Source organism: Aegilops tauschii, chromosome 3, assembly GCF_002575655.3.
Source record: "Aegilops tauschii subsp. strangulata cultivar AL8/78 chromosome 3, Aet v6.0, whole genome shotgun sequence".
NCBI classification, from domain to species: Eukaryota; Viridiplantae; Streptophyta; class Magnoliopsida; order Poales; family Poaceae; genus Aegilops; species Aegilops tauschii.
The window spans coordinates 596,300,700-596,313,463 of NC_053037.3; the positions used below are offsets into that span (position 1 = coordinate 596,300,700).

The 12,764-nt window shown below is 48.0% G+C and overlaps 1 protein-coding gene across 1 annotated transcript; it reads right to left on the minus strand.

Moving 5' to 3' along the window:
* Positions 1 to 7,244: 7,244 nt before the first annotated feature.
* Positions 7,245 to 12,413, minus strand: LOC109740747 (probable RNA-dependent RNA polymerase SHL2). Its single transcript, XM_020299800.4, has 2 exons — positions 9,557 to 12,413; positions 7,245 to 8,521 (listed from the first exon to the last, which is right to left on the minus strand). The coding sequence occupies exons 1-2, from the start codon at positions 12,323 to 12,325 to the stop codon at positions 7,637 to 7,639; spliced, it is 3,654 nt and encodes a 1,217-aa protein (XP_020155389.1). The 5' UTR covers positions 12,326 to 12,413; the 3' UTR covers positions 7,245 to 7,636.
* Between the last annotated feature and the right edge of the window lie 351 nt (positions 12,414 to 12,764).

The following is a 12,764-nucleotide window of genomic DNA, read 5'->3' on the forward strand; positions in this document are numbered from 1 at the left end:
GAGCAGCTCCTACCAACGGAGCGTATACTAGCACTTCAAAAGGAAATAGCGGGATTTTTGCTCGACCAGGTCATAGATCCCAAAGGAGAATACTATTGCCCGCTACCGCCCCCATGAACCACTCCCAATTGTCATCGTGCTCCAAAGGCACCAAGGCAACATGTAGGAGAAATTGTGTGTGTGTGTGTGTGTATATATATATATATATATATGCATAACGTGTACAATATGTAGTATCATAAAATACCAGCAAACAAAAAAGAAATAAATGGAAAACACAAAATTAAAGGAAAAATAAAAAATAAAACCAAAACCCCCCAAATATTTTAGTACCAGTTGGTGTACTAAAGGGCTCCCCGCCCCCGGCGTTGGCTCGTGCCACGTGGTGGCCCTTTAGCGGCGGTTCGTGCAGAACCGGTACTAAAGGGGGGGGGGACCTTTAGTCCCCACCCTTTAGTGCCGGTTGCAGAACCGGCACTAAAGGCCCTTACGAACCGGTGATACAACCCGGTTCTACACTAGTGCTACTAATGTTTTTACTAATGCTTCTGTGTGCTATATCATCAAATTTTAGAATAAAATGTACCTACTAATGTTTTTACTAAAACATTTTGCTACATTTGTTTTAATGTTTGAGAAAGAACTATGTTGCAGCTTCCAATATGGAGAGCAGAAGAGTGTATCAAGTCTCTTGATTGTATTTGGACAAATGTGCAAGCGTTATGTATTGTCCCTATTAAGATGAGAAGCGTTGTGGTAGTGAAACTAAGTACAACCACGCGAGGAAGAGCTGGACCACAGGGAAGATGACAACAGTGAAGAGCTAAAGAGGAAAGGCATCTTTGTTCGTCATGGCATTGTGGAAAATTACATGTGCGCTTATGCACATGGACTATGATGTTATGCTTGAATGTCATATTCTCCAATGGATTTTTTCTCATAATAGATAGTGTTAGATACAACAATGAAGGACAAGGTATGTAAGCTAAAGGATAAATATCTAGGTCGTATTCAGTCATGTCGTACACTTATTCCTCCAAGAACATATGCCCTCAAATGGCTATATATGCATGTTTTGTTCTGGATGAAACTGCATGTGGAGATATAATTTTAGTATGCAAATTTACTTGATGTTTAATCCATGTGGTAATTCATGCAAATGTTATGATATGATATAATGTATTACACACGCCATACACTATAGTGCCAGCAATTGGTTAGTTTTTGAATTTTGTTGCTACTGCCTACTTTGTTGAAGCATTTGTTGGGGATGACTCATGTACTTATTTTTGTTGCTTACTAAAATAGAGAAGACAACATCAAAGAATAGTATTTGTGTCCTTTCAGTCGTCAAATACTTTTCATTGTGATCTGTAATTCATTTTTTTATTGAGTGCATGTTGAGGTAGCATTATATTTTTATATAAAAAAATTGCTATAGGCATGTGGTGAATAACATTTGAAGGCCGTTTCTGCTCTTGTCCCTTGTTGCTGCCCTGCCACGGCCACGTCGATCACTGGCTCACTTAGAACATGAGTTAGTGGATTTTGTGATAAGAGTGAGGGTTGAGAGTGAGTGGAATGGGGGTTGGGGCTCCTTACTGTCTAAGCAGAATATTTTTCTTACTTTAGAAAATGTGGAAAATTGCATTTCATTTGAGAAGGCTTTGTAGCAAATTGCATGAGCAAGTACATATTTTTTTTATCAAGTCGTACAATTATTTGGTTAGGATAGAAGGTTAAATGTATTGGTTCGTTCCTTCAACAGTTAATAATCGAGCGTGGCATATCAGTTGCTTGCCCAAGAAAGGAGATCATAATTTTATTTCATGGTAATGCACAACATTCAACTATATGTTACAACGTGGCAATGGCTCAGCCGACATTGGATCTGCCTTCTTGGCACAGGTGCATCACGGGCGGCACATGCCTTCGGTGGAGGAGTGACACGTGCACCGCGGGAGGGGATCAGGGCGGGAGCGGGGGCGTTGGCGGAGGACTCTTCCTTAGCGATCCATGGGGAAGTACGGTGTGAAGAAGAGAGGGCGCCATGATGAAGGCGAGGTGGATGTCATTCGGTTTTAAAGAAGAAGGATCCAGCGAGAAATATCCCGCTACGACGGTAAACCGAGTGGGGAGGGGAGGGTCTGGCAGGAAAAGGGAAGGGTGCGTCGTGGGATGTGGTTTTTGTGTTGGGACTGCATATTGAAGATAACATGTCGGATAATCTAGACAACCACATTTTCCCCTCATATATGGGATGGATTTGGGGGAGTCCGAACTATCTAGACGGTTGAATTTTAGGCAGCCTGTTGGGTGCCCGTTTGATATCAAAACATGCAGGGACGTACGAAGGAGAAATGAGTTTCGACCTTGAAGATGACCTTAATCCTCTGTTTGATTCATATGCATTATAGCCTGTAGCAACGCACAGGCGTTTTACTAGTAGTTATAGGATGTGTCCTTTTTTGGAGTCTGGTAGAGTCGCGCTTTGACTAATACTCTCTGGCTATGATTAACGTTTGCTATTTGTACATCTTTCAAATGAAAAAAAAGTCATGCAAATAGATTTTTGAACTTTGATCATCAATATTACATTGACTGCTTAGGTTACTTTAAACAATGAGTAACGACTTAGAAAAATAGTTATGATACAATGAACTTTCCATAGACATGGAGGCTACACAATTTATATCCTTTCAATCAGTTGAAGATATATGCGATATAGTATATCGACAAGGTTTAGGTTGGTGGTTGGGGGTTGGGGTTTCAAAAGGGGGTGAGGCTCACTGTTGTGTGTGCAGCTCATTTTCTTAGTTGGTTTTCAAACAGTTCCATTTTGTTATAGAAAGTGTATATAATACATGAAAAAAGGTCACCTCTTGAGTTTCAAGCAGCTCGAATTCCATGACGGGGGCATTAAGGATCCAGATACACTAATGAAAAAATAGTGCTAGGGTTAAACTGCTAAAGGATTGGTCTTGGAAAGTGCATCGACGTGGACAACAGACACGACAGCGGTGCAGGCACCACCGACGGTCGGTATTAAAAGACGATCGTTGTGTAGGACAGAGACAACGATAGTGGTGCTTCAATGCCAATAATGATTTGCACGGCAAGATGGTATAGAGCAAAACAAAGGATCTTCTATCATGGTATGGCTTCCCGTTTCAATTTTTCTTTCGAGCCGTGTGATGCCCAATTGTTTGATAGCAAGAAAAATTACTCGAGAAATTGGCTTTGCAATTGTAATTAGTTTTCAATGATTACATTGTTTCAAGCATAACTCATACTTTATTAGTTATAAATTTTAAGAGGACTTTCTATAATTATTTATTAGGGGGGAGTAGGGGAAAATATTTACTTGAGATCGAATTACTAGCACCTGTCTTTATGATTTCCAAGGAAAAATAGTACTACTCCTACTACCTATCACGTGCAAGTTCATGTATCAAAAGTGTCCATCGTGCTACCAATATGAACATAGTTTACCTGGTTATACCTAGCAATGGTGGCGTTTTTGCATCGTTACTCTCTTGAAGGCATTGCTTGAAGTTTGCTCGCACTTGATCTTCATGTGAAAACCCATGATCTGACCATCGGTGGTCGATCTAGTGACGGCTGCGTATATGCGTCGTTTTCCGGAGACGTATCATCCCGGTCGCTCGCTCCCCCACGGGCGATCTGGGTGTGCAACCCTAACCGCCACGACCCATTGTCCCTCTACCCGCCGCCGCCGGGCAAAGCCCGCTCAGCGTCGGTGGAGGCGGGCCCTACTCCTCTCTGCTTGTGTGGGGGGCGCAGGGGGCTGCTCATCCTGGCAGAGGCACAAGGTGATGCGGGTCAGCGGAGCGCGCTGGCTGGTCCGGCAAGCACGACATGCGCAGCATGCCTGTGAGCTGCGTTTGGCACCTGATCGGATCCAGCTTCGCGGGCTGGCGACCGGACGGCCACGGGGCGGTGGCAGCCAGCTGATCCGAGGCGGCGGGCGCCTGCCCGTGGTGTCTCCAAGTGCTCGAGACCGAACGCCTTGGGAATTGTTGCCGATGGCATGGAACCGTGGCGCCATGAGACTATCCACAGTGAAAGTAAACATAGGTGGTATCATCAAACATCTCTAGGCAAAACAGATAATGTGGCGAGTAATTAATGAAGAAAGAGAGGCATATGATAACATAGTTAGGTGGTGTTTGGTTCTCTAGTCCTAGGACTTTTTCTAGTCCCTAGGACTTTTTCTAGTCCCTAGGACTTTTTGAAAAAGACTCTTAAGGAGGTGCTTCTAAGGACTTTTAGCAAAAAATCTCAAAAAAGTCCCACCCTGTTTGGTTTGCTAGGGACTTTTTCTAGTCCCAACACAAAAAAGTCCCTGGAACCAAACACCCCCTTAGTTAATTACTGTAACATCGCGCATACCAAGACAAGATGAATCTACAACCTAATAAATGAAGTATTGTATGACACCATACATATATTACTTCTCACTATAAAGATAGTAACATAGACTACTAGTCTAAATTACTATCCGTTGTGACTAGTCTCAGCACGCACGGGTCGGTCCGGTGCCGGTGAAGGTGCGTGCGCTGGAAGGATGGATCGTTGGAGATGGTGCCGTGACATGCATTGGAGACACGCATGAACAGGAGAAGCGACGTGAAGGGGCTCAAGTTTCCGGTGCTGTTCCTAGTGAATGGGCACATGCATCTTTTACACTGAATGAGCATATGCATCTTTAGCCTTCTATACAGTACTAGTATTATGTTAGTTTTGCAGTTCGCGTGAAACTCTCATCTCTGAATTTAAGTACTAGTAGTTACATTGGATAGGCATGCAACTTTTGTTTGGACTGGATAGCATAATAATTTGCTCCCCTGAATTCTTCCATGCAGCGTATTTCTTTATAAAAAATAGCTATAAACTAGAGCACTTTTATGGGCAAAGCTACGTAGGGACTTGGGTGTACAAATGTACACCCATTGTTTGCGGAACTTTTACCCCTTCGCTCCCGTACGCGAGGGCACCCTAAACGCTAGCTCTCGTGGCTCCCATCGGCGCTTCCGCCGGTCTATCTCGTCTTCTATGGTCTTAGAGCCATGGAAGCGCAGTGGATCCCGGCCTTTGCCAGCGGGAGGGCTCCGTTTTTAGATAGTTTTTTTAGTTTTGTTAGGGTTTGTGTCCTGTTCGGAGAGGCGCGAAAACGGTGGAGACTCTATGAAGATGGAATAAGGCCCTCCCCGCCTAGCCCCTGTCCCCGTGGTGTCTCTAGCATCGTCGGAGGGCGTGTGGGGGTTTGTCTCTGGCGGATCTCGCGGAATTTGTTCGACGTTTGTCTTCGATGGATCCACGTGGATCCGATCTTCGTTCGTCTGTGTTCATGTGTCTACAGGTTGGATCCTTTTGATCTACGCATCTCTTCATCAGTGGCGGTTGTTTTCCTAGTGCGCTGGTCTTATGGGGTCTTAGCACGACGACTTTCCGATTGTCTACTACAACAAGGTTTGCCCGGCTTCGATGAGGGAGGGCGATGACGGCGGCATGCCTTCAGCTCGCTCCAGTGCTTGTAGTCGTCGCTAGGTGGTCTACGGACTTGGATGCACTTTTTACTTCTGTTGTTCTTTGCACTACCTTGATAGTGGATGAATAGATTGAAAGTTTTTCCTCACAAAAAAGTACCTATGTATAGCAATATACATAAGAAAGGAAACATGAGTAAAATTGTAAATCTTACGGACTTTGTACACCATTGTTTGGATGTTGGCTCCACCACCGATCCACTACAGTTAATATATGACGAGAATGTAGAGGTGTGTTATTCGCATATATTCTATTCTCGATAAATTTAATACTATAAGTTCTCGCATCAACGTGACGAGAATGTAGAGGTGTATCATTCGCACTTTTAGATTGTGGCTTGAAGTTAGGGTTTTAGAAAGAGGGTTGGGGGTGGGGGGGGGGGGGGGGGGTGGGGTTGTATGTTAGCCCATTTTTTAGTTGATTGCCAAATCGGTTTTTCATTGTGACGAAGTGTTTATAATAGTTCGAGATCAGAGTATTTCACAATCTTATTATGAAATAAGCTAGCACTCCTACATACTACTCCCTCCGTCCCATAATGTAAGACGTTTTTTGACAGTACACTAGAGTCAAAAAACATCTTACATTATGGAACGGAGGGAGTAATTGACAATGACCAAAACCGGTGGGGTAGAGGAGGGGGGGGGGGGGGGGGGGGGGGGCAGTGCCCCACTCCCACGACAAGGGTCAACACCCGAAAATTAAAGAAAGAGACGTACAAGTACAACTTGTTAAGATTAGTTGTGACATGGACTTGGTGAATCACGACTTACCTAAACTAGGTAAAAAAAAAAAGCAGGAGAATCTGCAATGGGAGCCCCCATATCCGCCACGAACGTCTGGCGACCTGTCGATCACTACTTGGACAGAAAATTGCCACCCAACTATACCTGCCCAAACGTCCGGGCTCACCGACACCCTATACCCAGCCCATACTTCGGGCACCTAACACACGTCGGTCCGATGGGCGCCTTCTCCGGTTTAGGTGATGACGCATTCATGGCGCTACTCCAGTGCGTCGCCTGAGGGACCAAGTCCAGCTATTTAAGCTAGACGGCAAGGCAAGCCCCTTCCCATTCTTTCATCCCTCCCTACCTGCTCCGCTGCTAACACTCCTCTCCCATTCCACTTCAAATCTCAGGTCCGTCGATGCCGCCATGGTCCACAGCAAGATTACCTACTGCTAGTTGCTCATGCCGGAGCGCCAGGCGGAGATGTGCGTTGCGGAGGAGGCACGAGCCGTGCATCACACCACACGCATTGCGCCCGGCCTGCCTCCGGATAGTCTAAAGGACACGGAACTTGAGGCGGCCTTCGTGTCCGAGGAGGCGCCGCCGTTTCCATAGGCCGCCAATTACCACGAGGTCGGCGGCTCCGACACGAACGTCAGCGACACATCCGATGACGAGTAGTGTATGTGGTAGTTTGCTATGTCCGAGGTATGTACATCATGAATGTTGCATGCCCTTGTATGAAAATAAATATCGTCAAATGAGGAGTGTGGTTGTGATATGAAAATACATATAGTCAAATGGGGAGTGTGGTTGTGATGTGTGAAATATGGGGGATGATCAGGCGCTGCCCACGGACACAACCGGACGCGTCCATCGTTTGGGGGCTCACTTTTGCTATGTGTGGTTGTAGATGCTCTAAATGAACTCAAGAATAAGAGATTTTGTAAATGAACAGTGGAAACCCCATGTTCCCAGGTCATATTCAGAAGTCTACAAGGACATACTACTACCAGATCAGTTTTGACCATTTTCCAGGAGAAAACTGCAACATACAAAACAATTGAGAAATTCAGATAGCACCACTGCTGCAGGCCTCACACACCCACACACACACACACACACACACACACAGTCAGTTTTGGCAGGGTTATGGAGCATTTATTTATGCAAGTACAAACACTCCTAGTACCTAATTAAGAGAGCTTCCAACAAGTTGGGCTTGGGATACATTAACCCAGATAAGAATCGTGAGGCATGCTTCAGATAGCATGGCAAAAGGGCAGAGTGGTCTTGCTTCAGTACGTGCTGCAGGGGGCTTCACACCAAGAGCATCACAGGCTCCCAGACATGTAGGCAGCGAGCCTCTCGACGGGCCTCCGGCGGCCCACCTTCACTCCCCCACGGCACCGTAACTTGATCCGCGCCAGGTGCTCCACCGGGATCCACGCAAAGCTAAGCCTCGCCGGCGCGTCCTCCTCCTCGCGGTCAGGCTCCAGCGCCTCCCTCGACCTCTGGACCCATTTGGGGTGGTAGGTCACCTGGTACCACGCCGAGGCCTTCATCTCGTACACCCGGTTCCTCTCGTCGTCGTCCAAGACGGCCTCGGTCTGGCCCGGCGCCTCGATGCTCTCGAAGATGGCCCGGAACTCCTTCCGGAGGGCAGAGTAGGCGTTCTTCAGCCTCTCCTTTATGTCCCCCTGCTTCCTGCTGTTGTACTTGGGGAGCGACCATATGTGCTCCGTCACGAGCTCCGCCTCCGTGCGCACGCCGTACTGCTTGAGCAGCGCGTCCAGCTGCGCCTCGTACGAGCACTTGCACTGCCACGCGCTCGACAGGAAATCCGCCGCGCCAGGAACCTCCATGTCTGTGTCGTAAGGCAGGTCGTTCAGCGTGCAGGTTTCTTCTGGGACCAGATCGCTGCTGGAGGCCTCTTGGATCGACCGGTAGAGCCTTCCGAGGATCTTCTCTGATTTGTAGGAGATGGCATCATCCTTTCCCATGAAGTCGGGGTAGAGTTTTGGTCGAAGGGCTGGCGGCATCGACACGATTTTGCCCGTCTTGGGGAAGTCAACAGCGAACGCTGCTAGTTCTGCCAACTGAATGCACTTCTCGTCCATTGCTCCATACTCGCTCATATCGGCATGAACAACATGAGCGTTGCTTATCGGACCCAGTTTCTCATTTACCATGTTCTTCAAAAAGAAATCAACGATATCCTGTTGTTAACAGTACAAAGACCTTGTATTAGTAAATATTGTATTTAAAAAGAGTACTGATATTTATCACAACTCAAGGACAAAGCAATTTGAAGAAACCGGATGAAATGAAGATGCACCTTATAATTTGTGTATAGTAGCTGCTTGTATCAGATCAATTGGATGATAAGAGCATATGTTAATTTACAAAAGCAAAGAGAAAGAGCTAGTTGATGATGAACTGAAAAGTGTTTATGCCTGAGTAATGATCAGGAGTTCTTGACTTCAATTTCAACAGATGGAAAGAATTAACTTAGCTTTTGAAAAAAGGGTAATCTCACATCAAATGAAGCAAAAGGGGTATCGATCTACAACTGCAATACCCGACATCTGGTAAGTTAAATTTATGATTGTACTCTACAGCAGTACAGCTACAGTTTTCCAAGAATAAAATCAATTATATTGAAATCCAGCTGTACACATTAGGCTACCTTCAGAATTTGTCAAGCCTTTAGCCCCTACCTAATACACACAAAAATATCAAGGATGCAAGTTTTACTTTCTCTGATCATTGGATCGACTCAAAACTAATTTAATTGAACTAATCCAGATCTCAAAGCAAAGGAAATGGGATATAAATGAAGTAACAAAGTGCTTAGTGGGTTGTCCCTAAACAAATGTACTTAAAGCTATTGTCATCTGTTAATCAAATTGCAGACAATATAACCAAATAGAGATAGGTCAAATGCAGTAGTCATTATAATCCAACAGTTCAAGAAGTTTAGGATTTCCCATGCCAATTAACAGGCATGGAATTAGTAGGAAGAAACAGAATCCCTGATTCAGGGTCCAAACTATGATACAATTTCCTTGTCTGTTTATATTTAAGTTGCTTATTTAGCTACGGCAGGGATTGTTTCAGTAAGAACACTAACATGTCAAGCAGAAATTACTAATGGGAAGACATCAGAGAGGTGAACAAGTATTTAATGGAATATATCCATACACTGAATTTTCAGGGACGAATGCATAAATGCCAAGATTAGTTTAACTTACAGATTGGGTTACTTTGCGCGGTAGCTGTTTTGCTTCGGCTGGGGAGTAGTCCATAGGGTTCCAGCTTCTTTTACCCGGTGGGATAAGTTTTTCATCCCACGTCACAAAGTATAGATCCCCATCAAGATCACTCCCAGACGCTTCATTGGCGTGTGGCCTCTCGCCATTCTTGGGAAAGACCAAGCAATCAACAAGGTGATGCAAAGCAGGCACATCAATGGCTTCAAGGATCCGGACATCCCCTGGATGAAGGCACGGATTCTTTGCCATAACAACAGTACCTTTAACGGTCTCTGCATTGTTGTTCGCTGAGGAAGATCTTGGTCCATGCTTCAGCAGAGAATTATTGAGTACTGGAGATGAGGCCCGAATAAAGCACTGTCCTTGCTCAAGGATCCCAAGTTCATCAAGGCAGCCCATCAACCACCTTCCCTTGGGAACAAAAATCCTTGATTTTTCCAAAAGACCCAGTAGCTGTGAGGACCTTATAGCCAACAGCAATGCTTTCAGGTGCGGCTCAGTTCCAGGTGAAATGCCAGCACTCAACATCAGTGCTGCGGTGTTTCCTTCGTCAGCACAAGAGGTGGTTACAACGTCAAAAGCAACATCAGTGTCAGTCAAAATATTGTTGAGATTAGACAGCATGTCTTTCTGCATTTGTGAAAAGATAGCATCAGGGACATTCAAGGAGGAGAGTAATGTAATGATCTGACGGTTTAAGAATCCTGGCTGAAACTTTGTCCATGAGACCACCTCTAACACAGTGTGGGAAGAGTCAAACTTGTGCATGCTTGGCCTCAGGGAAAGCTGTATCCCATCATTCTCTCCTTCCCAGACAGCTATAACACCCTTGAAGCCTGCATACCTGATCTGGTAGGCAGATGGGGGATTATCTGTCAGTTGCAGCTTCTTAGCGACTTCCAGTGCAAGTTCCCGGGTAATCTTGCCGATTCCATCAGAGAAAACGTACCCATTACGCTCAACATCCTCAAGACACTCATTGACCTCATGTGGCTGCATCACCACCGTTGCATATGTCGATGAGAAGCACTGCCCCATCCGAGCAGTATGCTTTGCTACATTCTTACTTGTGAACCGGCCCATCCATTTCCTAATGCTTTCGACCGTTCTCGTTCTGTCCGTTCTGTCCTCTGCAAAGAACCAGGCAGATCTGTCCCTCAGCTGGTTTGATGAGAATGCAAGAAACGAGTATTTACGGCCGCACATGTGGAAACCCTCTGTCAAAAATGTCTTGACACGCTTGTACACCGTTGTCTTATGCTGCAGGAACGAGTTTGACATCAAATCCTTGACAATCTGAGCAGCAGAGAAATTCAGCACATTGCTGTTGAGTTGCTGCATACCCTCATCCATAAAAGTTACTCTGAGGAACCTGTCCGCGACTACGCGATAATGCCGGACAACACGGTTAGAGCGCTCCACTTGCGGCGGCAGACAATACGCCCTGGTGGGCGTGATCACCAGCCTCCTCACCTCAGAATGGTCATCCCCAATCTTGCTGTTAAGGAGTTTGGGGTTTCTGGCAACCCTGTCCTGCAGATTCTTGAGACTCCGGCACGCATCAAAGACCGGAAATTTGATCCCCCAGAATTCCTTGAGTGCAGCCACATTGACATCCTCCTCCCTCCCCTGGAGCAAACTGTAGAATTCAGGCGTGAGCTGGTGCTGATTGATCACTCCCTTGTGCACCAGCGCGTTCACGAGGAACAGCACTGGAAACTTGATCCCCTCGGCGTGCTGCACGCAGAAGAAGAGGTCCTGCATTCGTTCCCCAAACTCGGGCTCGTCGCGCACGGTGAGCCCCCTCCTGGCCCCCCACCCACCGCCGCACTCAACGACGGTCACCCTCCTCTCCTTCATGTAGGCCAGAGCGCGCTCCATCTTGGACCAGAACCGCGCCGGGAATGTGATCCTGTAAACGCCGCACCGCCCGATGGCGCCGCTGGGGGTGATGTCGGTGGTCCGGATCCACGGGTCGTCGTCGTCGAGCAGGTCGAACGGCACGGACTCGTAGATGTCGTCGTCCGCCGTGCGGTAGTAGACGAGCGGCGCGGCCGAGAGCCGGAGCAGCAGCGAGCAGTCGAGCTTGAACACCCTGACCTCGGCGACGTCGCGGACGGGGAACTCGAGCTTCACGTCGCAGCGCATCACGACGGCGGCCTCGCGGAGCTCCCTGAACGCGAAGGCGGTGTCGCGGGCGAAGACGAGGCGGCAGGAGCCGTCGAACTTGTCGACGGCGAACTCGAGCCCGCCGGCGCCGTCGTCCGGGCCCGGGCAGCGCCAGGCGGCGAGGAAGGCGTCGGGGGCGGGGAGGTCGCCGACCTCGAGGCGGGACCCGGGGAAGCGGAACGGCGCGACGCCGCGGCGGCGGGAGGCCCGGAGCGCGCTGTCGGGCGCGGAGGCGGCGCGGAGCGGCTTCCCGGAGAGGATGAGCTCGCAGCGGCCGGCGGCGTCGGCGGCGCGGCGGGCCGCCTCCGGGCGCGCGAAGTGGACGAAGGCGTGCGGCGGCACGGGGACGAGCCGCTGCTGCGCCTGGCCGGGGTCGAGGGCGGCGGCGGCGGCGGCGGCGGGGAGGAGGAAGTCGGGGTCGGCGTCCTGCGGGGTCGTGGAGGTCTTGACGCGGCAGCGCCAGACGGGGCCCGCCTCCACCTCGAGGAAGTCGGCGAGGTCGCGCGCCCGGACGGCGGCGTCGAACCCGCCCAGGCTGACCTGCGTGGTCACCAGGTCGCCGGCGCGCGGCGCCCCCATTGCTGCTGGCGGCGGTTGCCGCGGCGGCGGGCCGGAGGGGATTGGTTTGGGTTTGGGGTTCGGTTTTGATTAGTGGAGTCGTGAGGGGCAAAATTTTATAACCGCGACGAGGGTGTGAAAGGTGTGAAGCCGCCCTCTTTTTCTTCACTCATTTATGGTTTTCACTCGTCAATCAAGGAGATGAATGCATGTGGAAGCAAAAAGAGGATGAAAAAAAGAGTGACTGCATTCATATTGGTAGCATGGTTGTGATCTTGGAGCAGCCAAATTATAAGTACTACTGTACTTTTTATTAGAAACCATAAAGATGTAGGTGCTAGTAATTCTCAAGTAAATATTTTTTTTCTACACCTCCTCCTTAATGTATAGTCCTTCTGTCCGGTGAAAAGGAGTACAAATATAAATCTTACGACAAATTATGGAGCGGAGTAAAAAATGC